This window comes from Nicotiana tomentosiformis, chromosome 4 (genome assembly GCF_000390325.3).
Source record: "Nicotiana tomentosiformis chromosome 4, ASM39032v3, whole genome shotgun sequence".
Taxonomy (NCBI): Eukaryota; Viridiplantae; Streptophyta; class Magnoliopsida; order Solanales; family Solanaceae; genus Nicotiana; species Nicotiana tomentosiformis.
This window is the reverse complement of record NC_090815.1, coordinates 33,558,838-33,583,912: the sequence shown is the minus strand read 5'-3', so window position 1 is coordinate 33,583,912 and position 25,075 is coordinate 33,558,838. Positions and strand designations below refer to the sequence as shown.

The 25,075-nt window shown below is 37.2% G+C and overlaps 1 protein-coding gene across 1 annotated transcript; it reads right to left on the bottom strand.

Annotated features, from left to right (window-relative positions):
• Nucleotides 1-502: 502 nt before the first annotated feature.
• On the bottom strand, nt 503-23,841 carry LOC104110308 (putative late blight resistance protein homolog R1B-23). The gene is made up of 3 exons (XM_070199702.1): nt 23,319-23,841; nt 1,036-3,255; nt 503-721 (listed from the first exon to the last, which is right to left on the bottom strand). Exons 1-2 carry the CDS (start codon nt 23,754-23,756, stop codon nt 1,063-1,065), a joined length of 2,631 nt encoding a protein of 876 aa, XP_070055803.1. The 5' UTR covers nt 23,757-23,841; the 3' UTR covers nt 503-721; nt 1,036-1,062.
• Nucleotides 23,842-25,075: the final 1,234 nt, after the last annotated feature.

Here is a 25,075-nt window from a genome sequence, read left to right as displayed (position 1 = left end):
CCCCTTAAACTTTTAAGATCACAAATTTCAAAAGTCTTTTTTTTTTTTCTTCATAAATTTCGTGTCAAATCAAATTAGCTCGTCTAAATTAAAACTTTATAGTTTAAAAGTAGAGAAACGTGATTAGATGTTATTTGTTAACGGCTGCCCTTAATTCATTTTTGCCATATTTAGTTCTTAACTATAGGGATCTGCTATTGAAGCCTGAATTAATGTGGTCAAAGAATTAGGAAACTAGAAGAAAGACTCCTGGGACTGCAGCAGGCACGGATCTTTCGGCCATGAATTATCTTTATTTTGTGATCCACATAAATCTGACAGGCGAGTGAACATTACTTGAGGAAATAGAACTGAACTGGATTTTTTTCCACCTCAGTGATATCCTTACTTCAAATTAGATAAACTTTTAAATTAAAACTTGAAAAAAATGTGCACATTATTACCTAATTTTCGCATTGTACTTCATAAAAGATGGAAAACAAAGAAACTGGAGCTTGAAATGTAACTAAAAAGGATGTTTAAGGTCGACAGTTGAGCAGCTTTACTTAACATCCACTTATTTCAAAGTTCACATTGCTTGAAAGAACAAAGACAAACAGGTATTTCTTTATTGGAACAAATTCATCAGAAAAGAGGAAAGAAATACAGTGACACCATATGAAACAAGTATTCTGCTTGATCCATGAACCCAGGCTCCCGGCAATGTCACCTTGATTCTCTCCTACAGAAAAGAGGAAAGAAAAATATGAGAATGTGTTTAAAACCTAACAAAAAAGGAAAATATAATAGTGACCATTGTCGAACATATGATTAACAAACACAAAAATAAGTGAATGATCATGATTAAGATGCTGATACAAAGGACACCTGGATCCTGTTGTAATGGAATTTACTGTTCAATAAATGTTTGAGCAAAGTGCAATGCTAAATTTGAGAGAAAACACTTAACCTTAATCATGGAATTTATATTTTGTGTAGAGATAGCTAGATTCCAATCTCTATGGATCATTTCAAGATAAAATGAATCTGACTGACCTTTCAGCTTCATTGTGCTGCTTTGGACTAATGTTCAGGAGGAAATACGGTGAGGTTGAATTTGCTACTTTTAGATGTCTTGCTTTCCAGTATATCTTTTGCTGATTTGACCGCTTTGCTTGTGTTCTCCAGCCTCATCTCTTTAAGGTTTGGTATATCAGCCAGTCCACGTGGCACAGCCTGGAGCTTATCACAGGAGATAAGAACAAGGTGCCGAAGTATTGGAAAGTTAAGATTTGAAGCTTCCCAAGTTTCTAATTCTGCTGCTTTTTCAATCCATAGGACCTGGAGTTGGCTAAAACCTCCAACCTCCGGCTGCCAGGAATCACCGATAAATGCATCTTCTTTCAATTTTAGGACCTCAAGGGATTCCAACTGCCCCAATCTATTCGCCTCACTCCAAGCAAACCTTGTATTAGCCAAAGTTAATCTCTTCAATGTGCGTACAATTCTGAAGAATGCTGCAGGAAGGTGAAGCGCTTGATTCATGTAAATAACATCATTCAACAGTTTCAGATGTTCCAGGCACTTTAGCTCTTCAAGATTATTGATTCCACCCTTTTGGGTATCAAGAAAAGCCGCCATTTGCCCTCGGATGTTCAATTTTCTGAGATGACAAGCCTTGGCGAGCACATCTTTCTTGCAACTTTCTGGTGCAACCAAAGAAAGAGTTTGTAGAAAAGAAGCTTTACCTGTCGTGATAGCAGGGGATGGCAATTTTGCAGGTATGTTGGTGTGGAGATGCCTCAACTGTAGCATGTTCCATATGTCTGCTTTTATGTCAAGGGTGGGCTCTGATGTACTTGTATTAAGTATAAGAGTTTGTAAATTCCAGAATTTACCAAAGGTCGGAGGAAGGGCCTTGAATTCACCTGAGATAGCAATATACCTCAAATGAAATAACTGGTTAAAATCCTTGGAGAAAAGAAATTTGATGGATTCAACTTCCAAGACCCTGATAAGGGGAAACGCTTTGTGGATGAGTTTGATGTCATTAGGAGATAATTCGGTTTGTTTTTGTTTCGAGGAAAAACAATAGAAAGATCTCACATGTTCTGCAAAAGGTTTTCCAGAGAGAAAGTCATGCAGAATAGAGGGTTGAATGCACAATCGACGACAAGCATCTTGGTTTTGTATCGAAGGAATAACGTGACTCGGTGTTGGACATATTTCTTGAAACAGCCATTTGTTAGAAGCCTCCTTTATGCAGAACTCATGCAACATGTCGTGAATACGACACGTTTTTATTTGACCATCAGACCTCTTTTGCTGCAATATCACTAAGTTTCTATTGACAAGATCGTTCAAATAAAATTCTGCTATCTCCTCAAGAGTGTAGTTCTGTTGGGGCTTTATTAACCCTTCCGCTATCCACAAGCGAATTAATTTCCAAGAAGGGATATCAAAGCCTCGAGGAAAGACACCACAATACAAGAAGCACGTTTGCACCTCTTGCGGCAGACGATCATAACTCATCTCTACCAATTTAAAGCAGCTCTCTTGGCTATTCGTAAAAAGATGCTGCACCACATTTCTCTCAACTCTTAGCCAATCATTTTTGTTCGAACGACCTCTTAATGCTCCTGCAATTACCACTAGTGCAAGTGGTACTCCTCCACATTTTCGTGCAATGCTTTCTCCAAGTTCTACCAAGTCATCAGGACAACTTCCCCTGCCAAAAATTCTTTTTACCAACAATTCGGAACTTTCTGCTTGAGTCAAAAATTTCAGATCATGAGGATCTGGATTGGTATAACTAGCCAAATATTTATCAACCGTGGTAATCATGATTCGATGCTTCTTTTTGTTTAATGGGAAAACTTTCTTTACAGCATCAGTGACTTCTGCTGCCCAAACATCATCTAAGACAATGAGGCATCTTCCCCCTTTATCTATATACCCACATATCACCTTAGCTAATGCGTCCACTTCCTCATGTCGATAATCTTCGGTACGTTTAGTGAAGAATTTGAGAATATTAAGAAAAATATCCTTTATTTTATAAGATTGGCCCACGTAAACCCATAGGACGTTAAAAAATTCATATGAAAGCTGAGGATCATTGTAGATTTTTCTTGCCAGTGTAGTTTTTCCAAGTCCGGGCATACCCACCACGGGGACAATATCCAGACTTTCCCCTGGACCTTCAACAAGTCGCTTGATCACTTTGTTCGCCTCCTCATCAAAGCCGACGACTTCATCATCCTCCAAAGAAGGACCCTTTTTAAGATAACAAACTGGATTGCATCAGAAAACAGTGGATAATGTTCTTAAATTTTTGCAATTATGAATATACAAAGTCTAAACTTAACTGCAATGCTGAGATAAGATAAAACTATTTGCAAACATGATTATTAGCAACAAAAAAAAATTGGAAACCAAATTACTGCATAAGTGACATAAAAGCACTCCCTCTGCCTCATTCCACGTGGCTTTGTTTGACTGGCCACATAGATTAAGAAGGCAAAATACATAAACTAACGCTTAAAGTTGGCCCCATTTGACACCCGCCGCTGACATGGCAAAGTGTTTCTCTCAAACAAATTTGAGCGCATGATACATATAATTGTGTTTTAATCTTTTTTAAAATTATGTGGGTCCCACATTTTCACCCTTTTCCTCACACTTGTTCTTCAACAATAGTCAGTTCACTATTAAAACACTATAGACTAGCTCATGAATATGTCCGAAGATTAAAGGCAACGCGAGAAAATTTTCAACAAAAAACTAATAATAAAAAATATGTAAAACTAGTAAAACATCATTTAAAAAGCATACTTCACTTGTATTCTCGATCCTACCAACCACAATTCACAAAGCAGTGCATATTTGAAGAAGCAAAATGCTAATAAATGACAAAGCACAAAAAATAAAGTTACAACCATTAAAATCATTACATGTAATGGGGTAGCAATACCCAGGTTGTTAATTTCTGCAATTATACTACTAAAGTAAAAAAAAAAAATTCACTATTCAATCGACTGAATCTCTCTTACAAAACTAGTGAAATTATCTTCTCCACACCAAAAAAGTGTTTTCGTAGTAGGAGGAAGAAGAAAGAATAGGCTTGACAAGAAACGGCATTGCTGACCGAAAATTTTTTCCGGCAATATACGTACCCGGAAAAATGAAAAAATGAAAAGGAGAGAGACGACAGCGCTTGCTTTTCACTCGCACGCAGCTTCTGTTACGACCTTTAACAAACTTGTAACGATTCGATCGATCATTTTGAGTATTTACACTCATTTCAACTATTTGAAGTCTTAAATAACTTCATATGATGTATTATGACGTGTGTGAATTTGTTGGTGTTGATTTCAAGTGTTTCGGGATTAGTACGGAAGAATGAATTTCATGTTAGAAGCTTAACTGAGAAGGGTTGACCGGAGTTTGACTTTCGTATAAACGACCCCGCAATAGAATTTTGATGATTCCAATAGCTCCGTATGGTTATTTTGGACTTAAGAGCGTGTCCGAAATTTATTTTGGAAGCCCGTAGTTAAATTATTCTTGAAATGACGAAAGTTAAATTTTTGGGAAGTTTGACCAAGGAATTGACATTTTGATATCGGGGTCAGAATCCAGTTCTAAAAATTTTCATAGTTCCGTTATGTCATTTATGACTTGTGTGCAAAATTTGAGGTCAATCGGAATTGATTTGATAGGTTTCGACATTAAATGTAGAAGTTGAAAATTCTTAAGTTCCTTAATTTTGAATTGAGGTATGATTCGTGGTTCTAGCATTGTTTGATGTAATTTGAAGTTTCGACTAAGTTCATATGATGTTTTAGGACTTGTTGATATGATTTGACGGGCCCCGAGGGGTTTGTTTGTATTTTTGGATCATTGGTTGAGAGAACAGTAAAGTTAAGAAATTTGAAAGTTTGACTATAGTCAATATCGGGTCAAGATGATCTCTTTTTAGTATTTTGAGTGTGCGAGCAGGTCTGTAACATGTTTTATGATTGATATAAATATATGGTTTGTGTCCGGGAGATTCCGGATGAGTTCCAGGGCAGTTTCGGATCATTTCGGAGAAGTTTGAGTTTGCTAGTTTTTGGTGAGCTACTGTTCATTCGCAATTGCGAACCATTTGTCATAATTGCGAAAACACTGTTCATTCACAATTGCGAACCATTTATGGAAATTGCAAAAATACTGTTCATTCGCAATTGTGAACCATTTGTCGCAATTGTGAAAACACTATTCATGGGAGGGACTGTTCATTCGCAAATGCGAAACTGGATAGAATGTTTAAGATCTGACGTCCCATTTTTTATTTTTACCGATTTGGAGATCGGATTGAGGCAATTTTTAAAAGATTTTCAGAGAAAATATCGGGGTAAGTGTTCTTAACTCAATTTGGTTAGCTTACCCGAATCCATCACAATTTTTATCATTTAATTGGTGAATTAAGTTGGAAAAGTTTGAAAACCCTCTTGGATAAATTTGAGAATTTGAGGGCAGAATTATTTTCAGAATTTAGTAATTTTGGTATGGTTAGACTCGTGGTTGAATGGGCGTTCATATTTCATAATTTTTGTCAGATTCTAAGACGCGGGCCCCACTAGCGATTTTTTAGCTAAATTTTGGATTTTTATGAAAATATTTACATTTTCTTATGGAATTAATTTCAATAAATTTTATTGACTGAATCGAATTATTTGTGGCTAGATTCGAGGCATTTGGAGGCCAATTCACGAGGCAAAGGCTTAGTGGAATAAGAATTTCACGGTTTGAGGTAAGTAACAGTTTTAAATCTGGTCATGAGGGTATGAAACCCCAGATTTATTGTATTATGTACGTATTTTGGAGGTGACGCACATGCTAGGTGATGGGCGTGCACCGCGGGAATTGGGACTTGGCCCATTCCGTGAAACTGAAAAGTTGAATAAGCTTGTTGTTAGCTATGTGCCCTTTTTGTCTATAGAAATTTGACACTAAATCATGCTTAGGCTTTGCATTGGTGCTGTAAAGACCCCAGTGGTCGTAATACTTATTGAACCTTCCTGCTTACTGTTACTTGTACTCAGTCATTGTATTACTTGCATATTTTACCTAAGTCTCTGTTATTCCCATCCTGATACATTATATCATACTGTTTTGGGCTGATTCACCTTTATTACTAAGAGCTGTGAGACTAGAGAGGTTAATGACTGAGTGAGGCCGAGTACCTGTTTGTGAGGTATTGATACCATAGCACGTGAGTGGTCCATGCGGATCCAGATATTATACTATAGCATGTGAGTTGTCCGTGCAACACGTGAGTTATCCATGCGGATCCAGATATTATACTATAGCACGTGAGTTGTCTATGCAGCACGTGAGTTGTCCGTGCAGATCCAGATATTGATTCTATAGCATGTGAGTTGTCCGTGCAGCACGTGAGTTGTCCGTGCGAATTATAGCGCTTGGGCTATAGGAGCCCCTCCGGAGTCTATACACCCCTAGTGTGCACAAATACCTATTGAGCTGAGTGATTGAGCTGTTGTGATGAGTTGGGTGATTGTTGCCTTGAGAGGCTGTACTTGCTTTTCATTTGTTGTTGCACTTAGTTGCTATCTGTCATTGTTGTGAAATCTCTGAAAGATTTTTATATCTGAATTACATGAACTTGAACTGTATAAAACTGATTTGACTTAAACTGCCGGATTTGAAAGCATGTCTATTCTTTGCTGGAATTACTGAAAAATGAACTATAACTGTGTAGCTCGTCACTATCTTCAGTTCTTTATTTATTATTGTTACTTATTGATTTGGTTGTACTCATACCACACCTTGCACTTCGTGTGCAGATCCAGGTGTTCCCGGACATAGCGGGTGTTAATTCTTTCTCCCAGTTGATTTTCCGGAGATTCAGAGGTAGCTGCCATGTTTCGCAGACCTTGCCTCTCCTTCCCTATCTCTTTTGTTTACTTATTTGGTCTCAGACTATTATGGACCGTATTTTTCAGACTTGTATTCATATTAGATGCTCATGTACTCAGTGACACCGGATTTTGAGAGTATTTATATTTGTACTTGTAAGGTTTTTTTGCTGAATTTAATCATTACGTTTTCAAATTTAAAAGATATGTGGTTTATTCAGATTGTTGGCTTGCCTAGTATTGAGATATGCATCATCACGAAAGGTGAGATTTTGGGCTGTGACAAGTTGGTATCAGAGCCTAGGTTGCATAGGTCTCGCGAGTCATGAGCAGGTTTAGTAGAGTCTTGCGGATCAGTACGAAAACGTCTGTATTTATCTTCGAGAGGTTTCCGAACCCTTAGGAAAATTTCACTTTCTTGTATTTTATCGTGCAGAATTCATTCAGCTTGAAACATAACTCTTTGAATTCCTTCAACGCATTTGTGTGCGTATGTGTGTGCTCGGTATTAGTTGTGCATCACCGGCTTGTGATTCCATGAATGATATTCGTGATATGTATTCTGTGTTTTGGTGATGGGCCAGTCTGGAGGACTTAAGGCCAGGGTTAGACCGCAGCTTAAGCTCGGTAGCTTCAGTTGTGTGAACTTGTACATATGGACTCATATTTCCAGTAGTGTTCCTATGAGTGGAATTTATGGCTCGATGATCAGTGGAATAGTTATATGATAAGTATTATGTGATTGCAGGATGTGTTCAGATGGGTTGAATGTGACGAATAAAGTTTACTTGTGACTCAAGAGTTTGCTATTGTGTACTTGATTTCTATTATTTGACATATAGTCTCGAATTATGAGTGTATTGAAGGATGTTTCACGTCGTTAAATTGTGGGACAAATTAAATTCTCATGTCTTGTTAATAAGTTTGGACTCAAAAAGATTTAGTGATTGTGTAGTAATTGTGGCTGCCAAAGGGTATAACAAGATGCCAATTTGAGACTAAGCAGGTATGTTATAATGTTGAGTGGAGAGTTTCTTTTCTACCAGCGGAGTATATGTGTTGAGATTTAAATTTGAATCTGGTTGAGAAAGTTGACTTCACTGTCACGAGAATGAAGGCGAGCTTAGAAGATGAATTGAGGTATTTTATGGTTTGTGTTACCTGAGCTTGTGAAGAATTTTTGTTGAACCGATTGCAGTATTATGGCAGTAATAGAGTATGGATATTGTGAGTTATGGAATGTTTTGTTCTATGGCTTTGAGCCAAGTGGGGGAGCCTGCTATTGACGATTTGATTTCATGGTTGTGTATTGTACTGGTTTCGGTTTGAGGCATACATATGATTCAGTTATGACTTGAAAAGATTGATATCGAGGATGACTCGAGTAAGAGAATTCCCGGATATAGGTTATATTGCACTTTATGAGTATATTGAAATTATGGGATGAGTGAGTTGTTATTGTGAAGGATGTAGTACGAACGGAGTATGAATTTGATCAGTAGTGTTAAGGCAGGGTTACTTCTTTGGGTGTTGTTGTGCTAAGGGGGCATGTGTCTTTTGGCCCGTTTGGGTGGTACAATTTGGATTTGAGGAAAGTGAGCGACTCTTGAGAGGGTTCTAATGGATTCAAAATATATATGTGGCAATTGAAAATTTTTCGGATTCGTATATCGCTAGAATCAGTTATTTACATTGGATGGTATCGGGACTCGCGGTAAGTCTATATATGGCTATGGATTATACATTTCAGTATAAAAAAGAAACAGAAACAATTTTAAAATTCACATAAGGTCCTTCAGAATGGGTGTCTCGGTTGTGATACTGTGTGGTTCTTAAGAAGAATACAGTGGCTTATGGGCCTGAGGGCGGTGTATTTTTATGTTAGAATGTCTTGTAGTGAGATTTGGGTAAGGATCATAGTGTTCTGACAAAGAGAAGTTTCAACTTGAGGGTTATTCAAAAGAAACTCAGAGAAAATAGGATAACTGGATAGTAGGCTAGACCAACATGGTAATGGTATGCTGGGTTATTTTGGGTAATTATGATATGGTGAGACTTTACAGATGTTTTGGTGGCAATATTCTTAGGTTTGGTGACCTGTGTGGCTTCGTCGAGTTAGAGGGGTTCAGTTCTGATAGCTTGGTTATGTACAAATGGATTTTAAAGTGTTCTTGGTGGTTTCTACTAGGGGTTGAACTGGATATTTTCTACCGGTGTGAGGAACATATTGTGTATTGTGACTTTCTCCTGGATGGGAGCAAATGGAAGGTTTCTAATGAACCGGGTATGTAATTTGTTGGTGACTCATAGTTGATAATGACATTATTGTACTTTTCACATGATAGATGTGGTGTGTTGTGCTGGATTAAGATTTCCATGTAAAAGATAACAGCTCAGTCTTGAAGGGAAGGTCACGAATTTTGGACAGAATGGCCAGTTTCAGATATTTAGATGAATGATACTGGTCGGCAATCCCAGATAAGGGTGCACATTTCAGTAGGCGCAATGTGTTTTGACTTACGGATGTTCATTGGTATTGCGGTACTCACCTGGTTGATAGACTATCGATATTCAAATTATTGCTATGTGGCACGGAAGAATTATGAAAGTATTCCTCATGGTAAGATCGTGAATGGAAGATGTGCTAGTCATTCTAGTGCTGGAGTTGGGATCAGTTACGGTGATTCATGTGTTTGATGAATTTGGAGACTGAGAGTTCTTAGAAGTATATTGTTTCGGGTTGCGACCTGTTTGAGGTGAGTATTTTATTTCAACTCAGTGGAGGCACTAGTTGCGTTAATTATTTGTGGTAGCTACGCGCTATAAGTGTGCATATATGTGAGGTGAGCCAATGTGCGGGCATCGGGGCAAGTATTCATACTCGAAAGAATAGTTAGGCTATGATATGCCTAAAGTTAATTCTTAAGCGTAAATTTATAACGTTTCTCGTGTTCGTACCTTTGTTGAGAACTATCAGGGCTACATTTGAGGTTACAAAGAGGCTAATTCCCCTGAATAAATGGGGTAGTTACTATTTATGCGTTAACTTGCCGATTTGAAGTGTGATAGCAGACTTTGCACATGCTTACGCTATGGCGTGTTATTTATATCAGTCCAGGAGCATGAGAAACTTATTTCATTATCATATACATGTGTACTGTTTAATTTCTCTTGTATGATATGCTGAGACTGGAGGCCTGTGACCATGCCAAGCGATTTATATTATTGGCACGTGAGTTGTCTGTGCCGTGTGTGGGAATTCTATTTCTATGATAATTTATCTGATTTATTAATTTCCTTCCTCTACAATTATGCACATGCGCCTACAGTTATCCTCTTCACGAAATCTGAGGAGTTGGTTGTAACATTGTGGTTGTGGTGGTGCTTGTTGAACTTGCAATACGGTTCTCTTCCTTGAGACATCTCCCATATTTGGGTACACGGATTGCGCAGTTGTGGCTTGAGTTATATTGATGTGGCGTGTATGTGAGATAGTTGTGTTTAATAATATAAGGTTATTGGACTTAGAATATGTACTATCATGTTTGATTATGATATATTCGGGAGGATAATATTGAAAGTCTGCTTAGAAGGTGATTATGGTTCTGGTCGGGGCGAGAGAGCTCCATGGCTAGCTGATATGATGAGTGGTTATGAGTTTTGATTGTTTCTTTCATCATTGGCAGTGTACAAAAGTTTTGGAATGAGGTTCTTTTGAATGCGTGGTTTTATACTAGTACTTGGTTGGTTTTGAGTAGTTACTGTGATCGGGAATGATACTGCGAGTATGCGAATTGTGTAGTACGTTATGTGATTATATCTGGGATTATGGTTATGGTTCGATGCAGCTTGTTCATATGTGAGATTCGTGTCTTGAAAAGAATTCTAGATGTTAAAAATTGGGCTCCCAGGGTTTTTGGGTTAAGGTTAAATTAATAATTTTCAATTATGTTGTGTTGTCATGCCTATATATAATAGGGTGAGGTGGGATCACCCCCGGGTATGTGCGTTGAGAGGTGGAATAGAGATTTGAAGGTTTATGAACAACTCTTGGTACGTTCGAGGACAAACATATGTTTAAGTGGGGGAGAATGTAATGACCCGACCGATAGTTTTGAGTATTTACACTCATTTCAACTATTTGAAGTCTTGAATAGCTTCATATGATGTATTATGGCGTGTGAGAATTTGTTGGTGTTGATTTTCAGGTGTTTCACGATTAGTTCGGAAGAATGAATTTCATGTTAGAAGCTTAACTGAGAAGGGTTGACCGGAGTTTGACTTACGTATAAACGACCCCGCAATAGAATTTTGATGATTCCAATAGCTCCGTATGGTTATTTTGGACTTAAGAGCGTGTCCGAAATTTATTTTGGAAGCCCGTAGTTAAATTATTCTTGAAATGACGAAAGTTAAATTTTTGGGAAGTTTGACCAAGGAATTGATATTTTGATATCGGGGTCAGAATCCAGTTCTAAAAATTTTCATAGCTCCATTATGTCATTTATGACTTGTGTGCAAAATTTGAGGTTAATCAAAATTGATTTGATAGGTTTCGGCATCAAATGTAGAAGTTGAAAATTCTTAAGTTCCTTAAGCTTGAATTGGGGTATGATTCGTGATTCTAGCATTATTTGATGTAATTTGAAGTTTCGACTAAGTTCATATGATGTTTTAGAACTTGTTGGTATGATTTGACGGGTCCCGAGGGGCTTGGTTGTATTTTTGGATCATTGGTTGAGAGACTAGTAAAGTTAAAAAATTTAGGAGTTTGACTATGATCAATATCGGGTCAAGACGATCTCTTTTCAGTATTTTGATTGCGCGAGCAGGTCCATAGCATGTTTGAAGATTGACATTCATATATGGTTTGTGTCCGGGAGGTTCCGGATGAGTTTCAGGGTGGTTTCGAATCATTTCAGAGAAGTTTGAGTTTGCTGGTTTCTGGTGAGGTATTGTTCATTCGCAATTGTGAACCATTTATGGCAATTGCGAAAACACTATTCATTCGCAAATGCGAACCATTTATCGCAATTGCGAAAACACTATTTGTGATGACCCAAAATGTTATCTTTTAATTTAATAATTAATTACGTGTTCTAAGACCTCGAAAAGTACTATTTATTATTCCTCGACTTACGTGCGCAGTCCGTAAAATTTTTCGAAAAGTTTTCAGGTGAAAAATAGATTAAAATGTGAATTAGAGCTTTAAAACTCAACTGAGTTGACTTTGGTCAATATTTTGAGAAAACAGATTCAGATCAGTGTTTTGACAGTTCTGGTAGGTCCGTATCGTGATTTGAGACTTGGGCGTATGCCCGAAATCAAATTCCGAAGTCCCTAGCTCGAGATATGGAATTTTGAAGAAACATTAAAAGTTTAAATTCAAATAGTGACCGGATATCGAATTATGTGCAAACGACCCAGGAATAGAGTTTTAATGATTTCAACAGTTCCGTATGGTGATTTTGGACTTAGGAGTGTGATCAGAATTTTATTTGGAAGCCCGTAGTAAAATTAGGCTTGAAATGGCTAAAATAGGAATTTAAAGTTTGGAAGTTGACCGGGGAGTTGACTTTTTGATATCGGGGTCGGAATCCAGTTCTGAAAATTTTCACAGCTCCGTTATGTCATTTATGACTTGGGTGCAAAATTTGAGGTCAATCGGACTTGATTTGATAGGTTTCGACATCGAATATAGAAGTTGGAAATTCTAAGTTTCATTAAGCTTGAATTGGAGCATGATTCATGATTTTTGCGTTGTTTGATGTGATTTGAGGTCCAAATAAGTTCGTATGATGTTTTAGGACTTGTTGGTGTATTGGTTAAGGTCCCGAGGGCCTCGGGTGAGTTATAGATGGTTAACGGATCAAAAGTAGGACTTAGCTACTGCAAAAGCTGCTGCAATTTTTCTGCTGGAAATGCTGTCAAAATCGAGCTCCATGACAAATCGAGCTCCCTGACAAAATCGAGCTCCCTAACAAATCGAGCTCACAAAATCGAGCTCCCTGACAAATCGAGCCCCCTCACAAAATTGAGTTCCCTGACAAATCGAGCTCCCTGATAAATCGAGCTCCCTAACAAATCAAGCTCCCTTAAGGATATAGTTCAGCACGGTGATGCCAAGGAAGTCACTATTGGTGATGACGATGTATTACGGATGCAGGGCAGCCTATATGTGCCTAATGTGGACGGTTTGCGTGAGTTGATTCTCCAGGAGGCTCATAGTTCGCGATACTCCATTCATCTGGGTGCTGCAAAGATGTATCAGGACTTGAGACAGCACTATTGGTGGAGGCGGATGAAGAAAGACGTAGTGGGGTATGTATCTCGGTGTCTAAATTGTCAACAGGTGTAATATGAGCATCAGCGACCAGGTGGATTACTTCAGAAGTTAGAGATTCCAGAATGAAAATGGGAGCGGATCACTATGGATTTCATTGTTGGGCTTCCACGGACACAACAGAAGTTTGATGCAGTTTGGGTGATTGTGGATAGGCTGATCAAATCAGCTCATTTCCTTCTTGTGATTACTACTTACTCTTCAGAGCAGCTGGCTCAGGTATATATTCGCGAGATTGTCAGACTTCACGGTGTACCGATATCTATCATCTCTGACCGGGGTACACAGTTTACCTCACGATTTTGGAGGGCAGTATAGCATGAGCTGGGTACTCAGGTAGAATTGAGTACAACATTTCACCCTCAGACGGACGGGCAGTCCGAACGCACTATTCAGATACTGGAGGATATGCTTCGTACGTGTGTGATAAATTTTGGGGGTTCTTGGGATCAGTTCTTACCGCTTGCGGAGTTTTCTTACAACAACAGTTACCAGTCAAGCATTAAGATGGCTCCGTATGAGGCTTTATATGGTAGATGGTGCCGGTCTCCAGTGGGTTGGTTCGAACCGGGCGAGGCTAGACTATTAAGTACAGACTTGGTTCAGGATGCCTTGGAAAAGGTTAAGTTGATTCAGGATCGACTTCGTGCAGCCCAATCTAGACAGAAGAGTTATGCGGATCGGAAGGTTCGTGATGTTGCATTCATGGTTGGTAAGCGGGTATTGCTCCGGGTTTCGCCTATGAAGGGTGTGATGAGGTTCGGGAAGAAGGGCAAGTTGAGCCCTAGGTATATTGGGCCTTTTGAGATTCTTGAGAGAGTTGGAGAGGTGGCTTACAAACTTGCACTACCACCTAGTCTCTCTACGGTTCATCCGGTATTCCATGTTTCTTTGCTTCGAAAATATCACGGCGATCCGTCTCATGTGTTAGACTTCAGTTCGGTTCAGTTGGATAACGATCTATCTTATGTTGAGGAACCAGTGGCTATTTTGGATAGGCAGGTTCGAAAGCTGAGGTCAAAGAACATTGCTTCCGTAAAGGTTCAGTGGAGGGGTCATCTGGTCGAAGAGACGACTTGGGAGACCGAGCATGATATGCGCAGCTGTTATCCACACTTATTCACCAGCTCAGGTATTTTTTTTCTAACTCCGTTCTAAGACGAACGCTTGTTTTAGAGGTGGAGAATGTGATAACCCAAAATGTCATCTTTAAATTTAATAAGTAATTCTGTGTTCTAAGACCTCGAAAAGCACTATTTATCATTCCTCGACTTTCGTGCGCAGTCCGTAAAATTTTTCGAAAAGTTTTCAGGTGAAAAATGGATTAAAATGTGAATTAGAGCTTTAAAACTCAACTGAGTTGACTTTGGTCAACATTTTGAGAAAACGGACTCGGATCAGTGTTTTGATAGTTCTGGTAGGTCCGTATCGTGATTTGGGACTTGGGCGTATGCCCGGAATCAAATTCCGAAGTCACTAGCATGAGATATGGAATTTTGAAGAAAAATTAAAAGTTTAAATTCAAATAGTGATCGGATGTCGAATTATGTGCAAACGACCCCGGAATAGAGTTTTGATGATTCCAACAGTTTCGTATGGTGATTTTGGACTTAGGAGCGTGATCGGAATTTTATTTGGAAGTCCGTAGTGAAATTAGGCTTGAAATGGCTAAAATAAGAATTTAAAGTTTGGAAGTTGACCGGGGAGTTGTATTTTTGATATCGGGGTCGGAATCCAGTTCTGAAAATTTTCACAGCTCCATTATGTCATTTATGACTTGGGTGCAAAATTTAAGGTCAATCGGACTTGATTTGATAGGTTTCGACATCGAATATAGAAGTTGGAAATTTTAAGTTTCATTAAGCTTGAATTGGAGCATGATTCGTGATTCTAGCATTGTTTGATGTGATTTGAGGTTCAAATAAGTTCGTATGATGTTTTAGGACTTGTTGGTGTATTGGGTTGAGGTCCCGAGGGCCTCGGGTGAGTTTCAGATGGTTAACGGATCAAAAGTGGGACTTAGCTGCTGCAAAAGCTGCTGCAATTTTTCTGCTGAAAATGCTGTCAAAATCGAGCTCCCTGACAAAATCGAGCTACCTGACAAATCGAGCTCCCTGACAAAATCGAGCTCCCTGACAAATCGAGCTCCCTGACAAAATCGAGCTCCCTGATAAATCGAGCTCCCTGATAAATCGAGCTTCCTGACAAATCGAGATCCCTGACAAAATCGAGCTCCCTGACAAATCGAGCTCCCTGACTAATCGAGCTCCCTGCAAAATCGAGCTCCCTGATAAATCGAGCTCCCTGACAAATCTGTAAGTTATAAAAACAGGGGACTTCGTCCCATTTTGCCTTTTTGACGAATTGGAGCTTGAGGAGAGGTGATTTTGATATATTTTCAAGGAAAAATATTGGGGTAAGTGATTCTAACTCGGATTTGGTCAATATACACGAATATATCATTGTTTTCACCATTTAATTAGTGTTTTGAAATAGAAATTTGAGAAACTTTTAGAAATCTCATAGAAATGAATTTTTGAGATTTCGGTGTTGATCCGAAGTCAAATTTGAGTGAAACTGGTATGATTGGACTCGTAATTGAATGGGTTGTTGAATTTTGTGAGTTTCGCCGGATTCCGAGGCGTGGGCCCCACGAGCGATTTTTGAGCTAATTTCGGATTTTATTGAAAAATGTAGTATTTTCTTTTGAAATTGATTCCTATAATTTTTGTTGACTGTATCGAATTAATTATGACTAGATACGAGTCGATCGGAGTCGAAAAATCGAGAAAAAAATATAATACTTGGTTAAATTGGAGCAAGTCGAGGTAAGTGACTTGTCTAACCTTGTGTGGGGGAAATTCCCCTCCTACGATTGATAATTGTAATGTGTGGAATGTCGTGTATACGAGGTGACGAGTGTGTACACGGGCTAAATGTGAAGGATTATGTTTTAAATTGTGTAGATCACTATTGCGCATTAATTAATTATTTCATTTTGTTATATTCTTTATCATTAATTTAATGTTTATATTTTAAATATGCTTGACCTTTTCCTGATAATTGTTTTATCTATTTAGTTGGAACTTGGTTTCTTTTATTCTGTGCATTATTTGAAGGTTGATTTTCTTTAAATTAAATATTATTAATATGAAGTATTTGACATTTTTTTTAAACTTGATATTGAAGCAACGTATTAAAGAGTTTGAAATATTATTTTCCTGAATTATTTACTCCTGAATATTTTTGTAAGATTTTCGTACTCATTGTGATGGAGCAGTGAGCTCTTTATTGTGGAAAAATATTATTGATGATTTATTTTGGCATGAGCCGTGAGCTCTTTATTGTGGAATAATATTGTTGTTGAATTATTTTGACAAGTTAAATTATTTGAGCACTTGAGGTACAAATTGTGATATATTGTGATATTCATACGCATGCGGTGGTATAAGGTCTGGGTATTGAAATACATGCGGTGAGATAAGGATGGCTTGATACGCGTAGCTAGTAGGGGGAACTACTAGAAGTCATGCGGTGTGATAAGGATGGATAAAACACGTGATGCTATTTCAGGAAAAATATTTTCTTTCAAATAAATTATGAAGGCTCCCGCGGTGAGATAAGAAAATAAGATACTGTGAATTTGCTTATGATTTGGGACTACGAGGCGGTACCTCGGGAGTGCTCTTGTTGATATTGATTTATGACCGCAGTTGCCTTTTGATTATTGTTGTGATTTCTTAAAGTTGAAAAGAATTATGTTTTATTTCCATGAGGTATTTATTTGCCATTATTTGGTGTAATTAAATGTGACATACTACTTGATTCATTTTCAATGTCATTTTATTTTACTATATTGTTAAATATTTTACCATGCCATTATTATATTCCAGTAAGGCATCACCTGACCTCGTCACTACTCTACCGAGGTTAGGCTTGGCACTTACTGGGTACCGCTGTGGTGTACTCATACTACGCTTCTGCACATCTTTTTGTGCAGATCCAGGTATATCTTATCAGCCTAGACGTCAGTGAGTTACCTGCGCACGGAGACTTCGAGGTATATCTGTCAGCGTACGCATACTCCAGAGTCCCCTTCTATTTTTTATTTTATTTTATGTTGCTTCCTTATTTTTCTTTAAACCTTGATATATAGAGACATTGAGAATAAATTCTTAGAAGCTTGTGACTTATTTCTACCGGGTTTTGGGAGTTGAAATTGTTTGAATTGTAATTTTAATTATTTCAGATATTTATTATTATTTCGCATTGATAGGCTTACCTAGTCTTAGAGACTAGGTGCCATCACGACATCCTACGGAGGGAATTTGGGGCCGTGACACTGTTCATTCGCAATTGCGAACCATTTGTCGCAATTGCGAAAACACTGTTTATGGGAGGTACAGTTCATTTGCAAATGCGAAATATTTGTCCGTAAATGCGAACCTGGATAGAATGTTTAAGATCTGAAAATGGGACTTTGTCCCATTTTTCATTTTTACCTATTTGGAGCTCGGATTGAGGTGCTTTTTGGGAGATTTTCAAAGAAAACATCGGGGTGAGTGTTCTTAACTCAATTTTGGTTAGATTACCCGAATCCATCACAATTTGTATCATTTAATTGGTGAATTAAGTTGGAAAAGTTTGAAAATCCTCTTGGATAAATTTGAGGATTTGAGGGCCGAATTGTTATCCGAATTTAGTAATTTTGGTATGGTTATACTCGTGGTTGAATGGGCGTTCATATTTAGTAACCTTTGCCAGATTCCGAGACGTGGGCCCTACTGGCGATTTTTGAGCTAAGTTTCGAATTTTTATGGAAAATTTACATATTCTTATGGAATTAATTTCAATAAATTTTATTGACTAAATCAAATTATTTATGGCTAGATTCGAGGCGTTTGGAGACCAATTCACGAGGCAACGCTTAGCGGAATAAGAATTTCATGGTTTGAGGTAAGTAACAGTTTAAAATCTGGTCGTGAGGGTATGAAACCCCAGATTTATTGTATTATGTGAGTATTTTGGAGGTGACGCACATTCTAGGTGATGGGCGTGTGGACGTGCACCACGAAAATTGGGACTTGGCCCATTCTGTGAAACTGGAAAGTTGAATAAGCTTGTTGTTAGCTATGTGTCCTTTTTGTGCTATAGAAATTTGACAGTGAATCATGCTTAGGCTATGCGTTAGTGCTGTAAAGACCCCAGTGGTCGTAATACTTGTTGAACCTTCCTACTTACTGTTACTTGTACTCAGTCGTAGTATTACTTGTATATTATAACTAAGTCTCCGTTACTCCCTCCTGATACATTATATCTTCTGTTTTGGGCTGACTCACCTTTATTAATGAGGGTCGTGAGACTAGAGAGGTTGATGACTGAGTGAGGCCGAGGGCCTGTTTGTGAGGTATTGTTACCATAGCACGTGAGTGGTCCGTGCGGATCCAAATATTATACTATTACACGTGAGTTGTCCGTGCAATATGTGAGTTATCCGTGCGGATCCAGATATTGTACTATAGCACGTGAGTTGTCAGTGCAGCGCGTGAGTTGTCCGTGCGGATCCAAATATTGATTCTATAGCAAGTGGGTTGTCCGTGCTAATTATAGTGCTTGGGCTGTAGGAGCCCCTCCAGAGTCTGTACACCCCCAGTGAGCGCAAATACATATTGAGTGTGAGTACTGAGGACTGAGAGCCGAGTGATTGAGCTGTTGTAATGACTTGAGTGATTGTTGCCCTGAGAGGCTATACTTGCTTTTCATTTGTTGTTGAACTTAGTTGCTATCTGTCATTGTTGTGAAATCTCTGAAAGATTTTTATATCCGGATTACATGAACTTGAACTGTATAAAATTGATTTGACTTAAACTGCCGGATTTGAAAACATGTCTATTCTTTGCTGGAATTACTGAAAAAGAATTATAACTGTGTAGCTCGTCACTATCTTTAGTTCTTTATTTATTATTATTACTTACTGAGTTGGTTGTACTCATACTATACCCTGCACTTCGTGTGCAGATCTAGGTATTCCCGGACATAGCGGGTGTTAATTCTTTCACCCAATTGATTTTTCGGAGATTCAGAGGTAGCTGTCATGTTTCGCAGACCTTGCCTCTCCTTCCCTATCTCTCTTGTGTACTGTATTTGGTCTCAGACTATTATGGACCGTATTTTCTAGACTTGTATTCATATTAGATACTTATGTACTCAGTGACACCGGGTTTTGGGGAGTATTTATATTTGTACTTGTGAGATTTTTTCCGTTGAATTTAATCATTATATTTTCAAATTTAAAAGATATATAGTTTATTGAGATTGTCGGCTTGCCTAGTATTAAGATAGGCGCCATCACGACGGGTGAGATTTTGGGTTGTGACAAAACTTAACGCCTCAGATTGGTGCGAACAGATCAAATTCTATCGGAGTTTTAGATCTTGATGTTGTACTTTATACTAAGAAGCTAGCTACTATTACTCAATGTAAAGATCCGACCGGTCATTTTAAGAATTTGAATGCAATTCGATGATTTAAGGTCTCGAGCAGCTTCCTATGGTGTATTACGACTTGCGAATATCGTTGGTTTTGATTTTCGAGTGATTCAGAGCTTATTTGGAAGAACAATTCTCATTTTAGAACTTTAAGCTGGAAGGGATGACCATGTTTGCCTTTTGTGTGTTTGATCTCGGATAAGAGTTTCGATAGTTCTATTAGGCTCGGATGGTAATTTTGGACTTGGGTGTATGCCTGAATTTTTATATGGAAGCTTCTAGAAGGTTTTGGCCGTAATTGGCAAAAGTTGGTAATTTGAAAGTTTAAATTTTTTCTAAGTTTGGAAATGATTTGACTTTATGGTTATCAGGCTCGGAGTTTGGTTTTGGGACTTGAAATAGGTACGCTTTGTCAATAATTACTTGTTTGCAAAATTTGGTGTCAATCGAAATTGATTTGATATGATTCAGACGCTTGTTTGTAATTCTAGAAGTTCTTGAACTTTTCTTTAGAATTCATGCGTTTTGATGTCCGATTCGTAGTTCTAGATATTATTTTTGTATTTTTATCGCGCGATCGAGTTTGTATGATATTTTTATACTTGTATGAATGTTTGGTTTGGATCCCCGATGGCTCGGGTGAGTTTCAGATTGGTTTTCAGATTTGTTTTGTCAAATCTTTGTGTGCTGGTGCTGGTGTCATCGCATTTCCAATGAAAAGATTGCAAATGCGACCCTCGCATTTGCGTACATCTAGTTGATTTTGCGATTCTGTGTTGCTGTGGAAGGAATTCACATTTGCGAAGAAATTTCTCGCTTCTGCGAGAGTTTTGCTATCCGCTTTTGCGAGACATCTATCGCTTTTGCAATGGCAGATGTCTTCGCATTTGCGAAACTTTTGGTCGCAAATGCGACTTTAGCAGAGAGTCCCAGGGTTCGCTTTTGCTATGAAATGCTTGCTTTTGCGGCTTCATATTTACGAAACTAGTGTCGCAAATGCGACATCTGAGGTTGGTATTAGGACTTGCATTTCGGGACTTAGTCTCATTTTATCACCCTTTGATCCCTAGACTCGGTGAGAGGTGATTTTGTGGAGAGATTTTCATACCAAATTAATGGGTAAGTGATTTTAATCAATTTTTAACTACATTCATGATTATATCTTAGATTTAATATCAAATATATGTGAATCAAAGTGAAAATTTTGAATTATCAAAAGGTTGTAAAGGAGTCTAGTGTAAATGAATATTTAAGACCAAACGCGACTCAAATAGAAACATTGAACATCACAAGGCCAAATTTGTTGCCGAAAATTTCACTCAGAAAGATGGCATTGAGTGATATTTTCACCGGTCTCTAGGAAAGACTCTTAGAATTATAATGGCGTTAGTAGCTCATTATGACTTAAAGTTACATTAAATGAATATGAAAATCACCCTTTCTAAATAGGAATTTAGATGAAAATATTTATATGGATCAACCAGAAGCATATGCCATGAAAGAAAATAAGCAAATGGTGTATAAACTAAAGAAGTTAATATATTGACTTAAACAAGCTTTGGTATCTTAAGTTTAATGAAACTATTGTTACCTTTAAATTTAAGAAAAATACTGTTAATTGGTGTATATATCTGAAGGTTAGTGGGAGTAAGTATTATGTTAGTCTTGTTTAATGATATCAACTTGCTTGCTACTGGTGATGTTGGTATGATATATGATATCAAGAAATTTCTCTCTAATAACTTTAAAGTGAAAGATATGAGAGAGCTATGTGATTAGGATAGAAATATCCTAGGATAGATCACAATGATGGTTAGGGTTGTCTCAAAAGTCTATATTAGTAAAGTGTTAGAGAAATTTAGAATGAAAAAATGTTCACAAAGTTCAGTTCAAGTTCAGAAAGGAGATAAATTTAGTCTCAATCAATGTCCAAAGAATGAATTGAAATGCAAGAAAATAAAGATATTCCTTATGTATCTATAATTGGGAGCTTAACGTATGCCCGAACATGTACGAGATCGGTCAATTTTGCTATTGGGATACTGGGCAGATATCAAAGTAATTCAGAAATGGACCACTGAAAGGCTGCAAAGAAAGTGTTGCGGTACTTGCAGAGAACGAAAAACTATATGCTCAGTTATAGAAGACTATATATTTAAGATTATACAGGTTTGTGGATATACGAAAATTTATATTTGATTATTTATTCCTATTAGCTGGAGGAGCAATATCATGGAAGAGGCAAAGCAATCTGATATAGATGCATCCACCATAGAGGTTGAATTTGTGGCATGCTTTGAGGCCACAATTCAGCCTAATTGGCTGCAAAACTTTATTCCAGGACTTGAACTAGTCGACAACATTGCTAGACTGTTAAAAATTTATTGTGATAATTTCGCAGCAATCTTCTTCTCTAAGAACGACAAATATTTGAAAGGTGCTAAACATATAATACTTTACCGTCAAAGACGATGTTCAATAATATAAAGTATTAATTGAACATATTAGCATCAAACTTATGATTGTTGATCCTTTGAGGAAAGGATTACCGTCCAAATATTTATAGCACACTTTGAGCTTATTTATGTATATGTTTCTGTTATTACATATTTTTTTCTTGTATACATAAGGCTGAGAATGACAATGATAGGTTCTGGCTTGGCTTAGATAAAACACATGTAAGCATTATCGTTGGACTAATAAGTGTTACTTTTGCAGGTTATGTTGGTAGTATACTGATATTGTAGTATATAAAAGGGACTATATCGAATAAATATTAAATTTTGACATGTAGGAAGTTTATATGTAACTATTATATTACTAGTCTATTCAAAGCAATTTACTCCGACTATTATTGTTGTTAGAGTTACCACTGAAAATTCCACAAGCCTCCCTTGAGGTTTAGACTTGTAACACGTATCTCTCTTGTCAATTTATATATTACAATCCACCCTTTTATCATACATAACAAAAGCATATTTTATATAAAGAGACAAGTTTGCACCTCATACTCTAAGTTTATTCTTTTCTGTAATAAATATATTTTCTCATATTTTCTTGGGTGATGAATCTAATTGTGTCTTCTTCCTTTCAATTTCTTCAAATAACGTTTGCACAATTAAGTAGATAAATAAAAATTAAAATAAAAACAAATACTCTATAAAAGAAAAAAATTCTAATTTTATTTTTTGTCAATATTTATGTAAAGAAATTATTTAAAGAAGTTGAGTGGCATAAATGAATCAAATGCATCGGGCTAAGCAGGAAGAATCAAATGGAACAAGGAGTTTATCATTAAAATGGACCAAGGAATTAAACTTATTCAAAAAATTAAGTTTATTATGACAAATTAATTATCATTTATTTCGTTTTGCCAATCACTATTTGTTACATAGAGTTACTTGTGAGTATATGTTTCTATGATTGCCCAGCTCTTTTTACCCGATTACAAGTACGTACATAAAAGTTAAAACTCTTGTTTATTAATATGTGATGCAACTGAATAGATGAGGTGGGGATGCAATTATTTGGTAGTCTATTTGAAAGGGGAAAAGAAAATAGAAGCTTTTGGGGTTTCAGGCATACCTGCGCTGCTTCCTGGGCACCTTTTTTAGTCAGATCAAGAACTGGGCGGGGCAGAAAAGTTTCATTATTTTGGCGAAGTTCCTTAACCATCTCATAAATGGCTTCGATTTCAGCTGCAAGATTCCTGACTGTAGCGAGATGGCCCACATCGAAGGATCGTGCCACTCTATTTTTGTCTTGGTGCATCTTTGCCTGGACAAGGAACTTATCAATGGCATCCTCAGCTCTATGTACCGTTCTTTGAATCTTCTCCTCCAGCAGTTTCCACTGACTGCCCTCACTTTGGTATTTTGCAGCATCGTCTAGGAAGGATTTTAGGCGTTGGACTTCTTCCAGCAGATTTTCCAACTCTCCCTTTGCACCTGCAATCAGTTTCACATTTTCACTTAATAGCTGCAACAGGTTCTCTACTAGAAAATTCACTACTGCATCTGCCATCTGTCTTTCTTTGGTAAACAAGAACGTAAATAGAGAGGGTAGTTTTTTCCAGCTTGTAGCGATGAGATTTTCACTTCATCGCAGCTGTATATAAAGAATGTAGCATATTTTAAGCTGACTCTTATTCTGAATTATTTAATCAGTCTTCCTATATTCTTTTTATTTTTATTTTATTATTTTGGGTGCACCAACCAACAATGTAACAACTCTAATGACAGTTGGTATCCCATAAAAATATTTGCAAGTGGATACCATAATTTGTCTTAGGGCTATGGCTTTTCGATGTTAAGATACTAGTTTTCTTGGCACTTACAATATTTCCTCTAGGCTAATAATGATGGCAAATTCAATGAAAATATGCTTGACCCGCTAAATCCGTCAATAATCAATCCGTACTCAACCCGTTCACTTAAAATACGTATATGGACTAATGTGAATCAACCCGTATTCATGAACCCAAATATTGCGGGTTAAAAACGGTTGACAGCGGGTCAAAAATTCGTCGAGATGGAAAATCTTAAAGAAATAATTACAAAAAAATACACGTGACTTCACCGTAACAAAAAATGACCCATGTTTTTAAGTTTTACCCGATCTAGTCCATATTGTACATATTTTGAAAGCACTACTAATTTTAAAGTTTGTGTTCTTACAACCATTGCTTCTAAAAGTTATGGAGTTAAATCTATGTTCTCACAACCATAACTTTCACTCTCTCTTCTTCTCACATCTTCTACGTATGCTTCAAGGGCCCGTATATTTTCTGCTTCTCCTCTTGTGTCACCTGGTTGCAATGTAAGAAAATTAAAGAGTAGAAAGTCCACCATTGAAGGCCATTCAAAGCTTTGCTTTCGAAAATAGGATTTTTTGAGTGTTAGTTGTTTGGATTGGGTGTTGTTCCAATTGATTGAAAATATTAAAAGGAGTTCAAAATTTAAATTTGAAGTGATTTGGAGTATATTTGAGCAAGATTTGAGTTAGATTTCAGAAAAAGACGCAAGGAAGATTACGAAGTCAGTTTTTTGTATAATTATGTATAATTATATATAATCTTGTATAATAGTGTATAATAGTGTATAAACATATCTTATACACTTTTATACACCTTTATACAAGCGTCTCTAGACGAACTTCTTCCACGATTTTTCAGTTACAATTCTTGTTCAAAACTAGCCCAAATCTCCATTAAATGACTTCAAATTTTATATGCAACCTCCTTATACTATTTCTAACAAGTCTAAATAACACTCACTCCAAATTTCTCAAAAAATCAAATTCGGAATTAAACCAACATATTTAAACTTGTTAAAAATCTAATT

Bases quoted from the DNA above. Each gene is read 5' to 3' on its own strand.
- LOC104110308 (XM_070199702.1), bottom strand. From the start codon at position 23,756: ATGGCAGATGCAGTAGTGAATTTTCTAGTAGAGAACCTGTTGCAGCTA. The intron at 3,256-23,318 runs GTATGCCTGAAA...TATCTTAAAAAG, and splicing joins GTGCCCAGGAAGCAGCGCAG to GGTCCTTCTTTGGAGGATGA.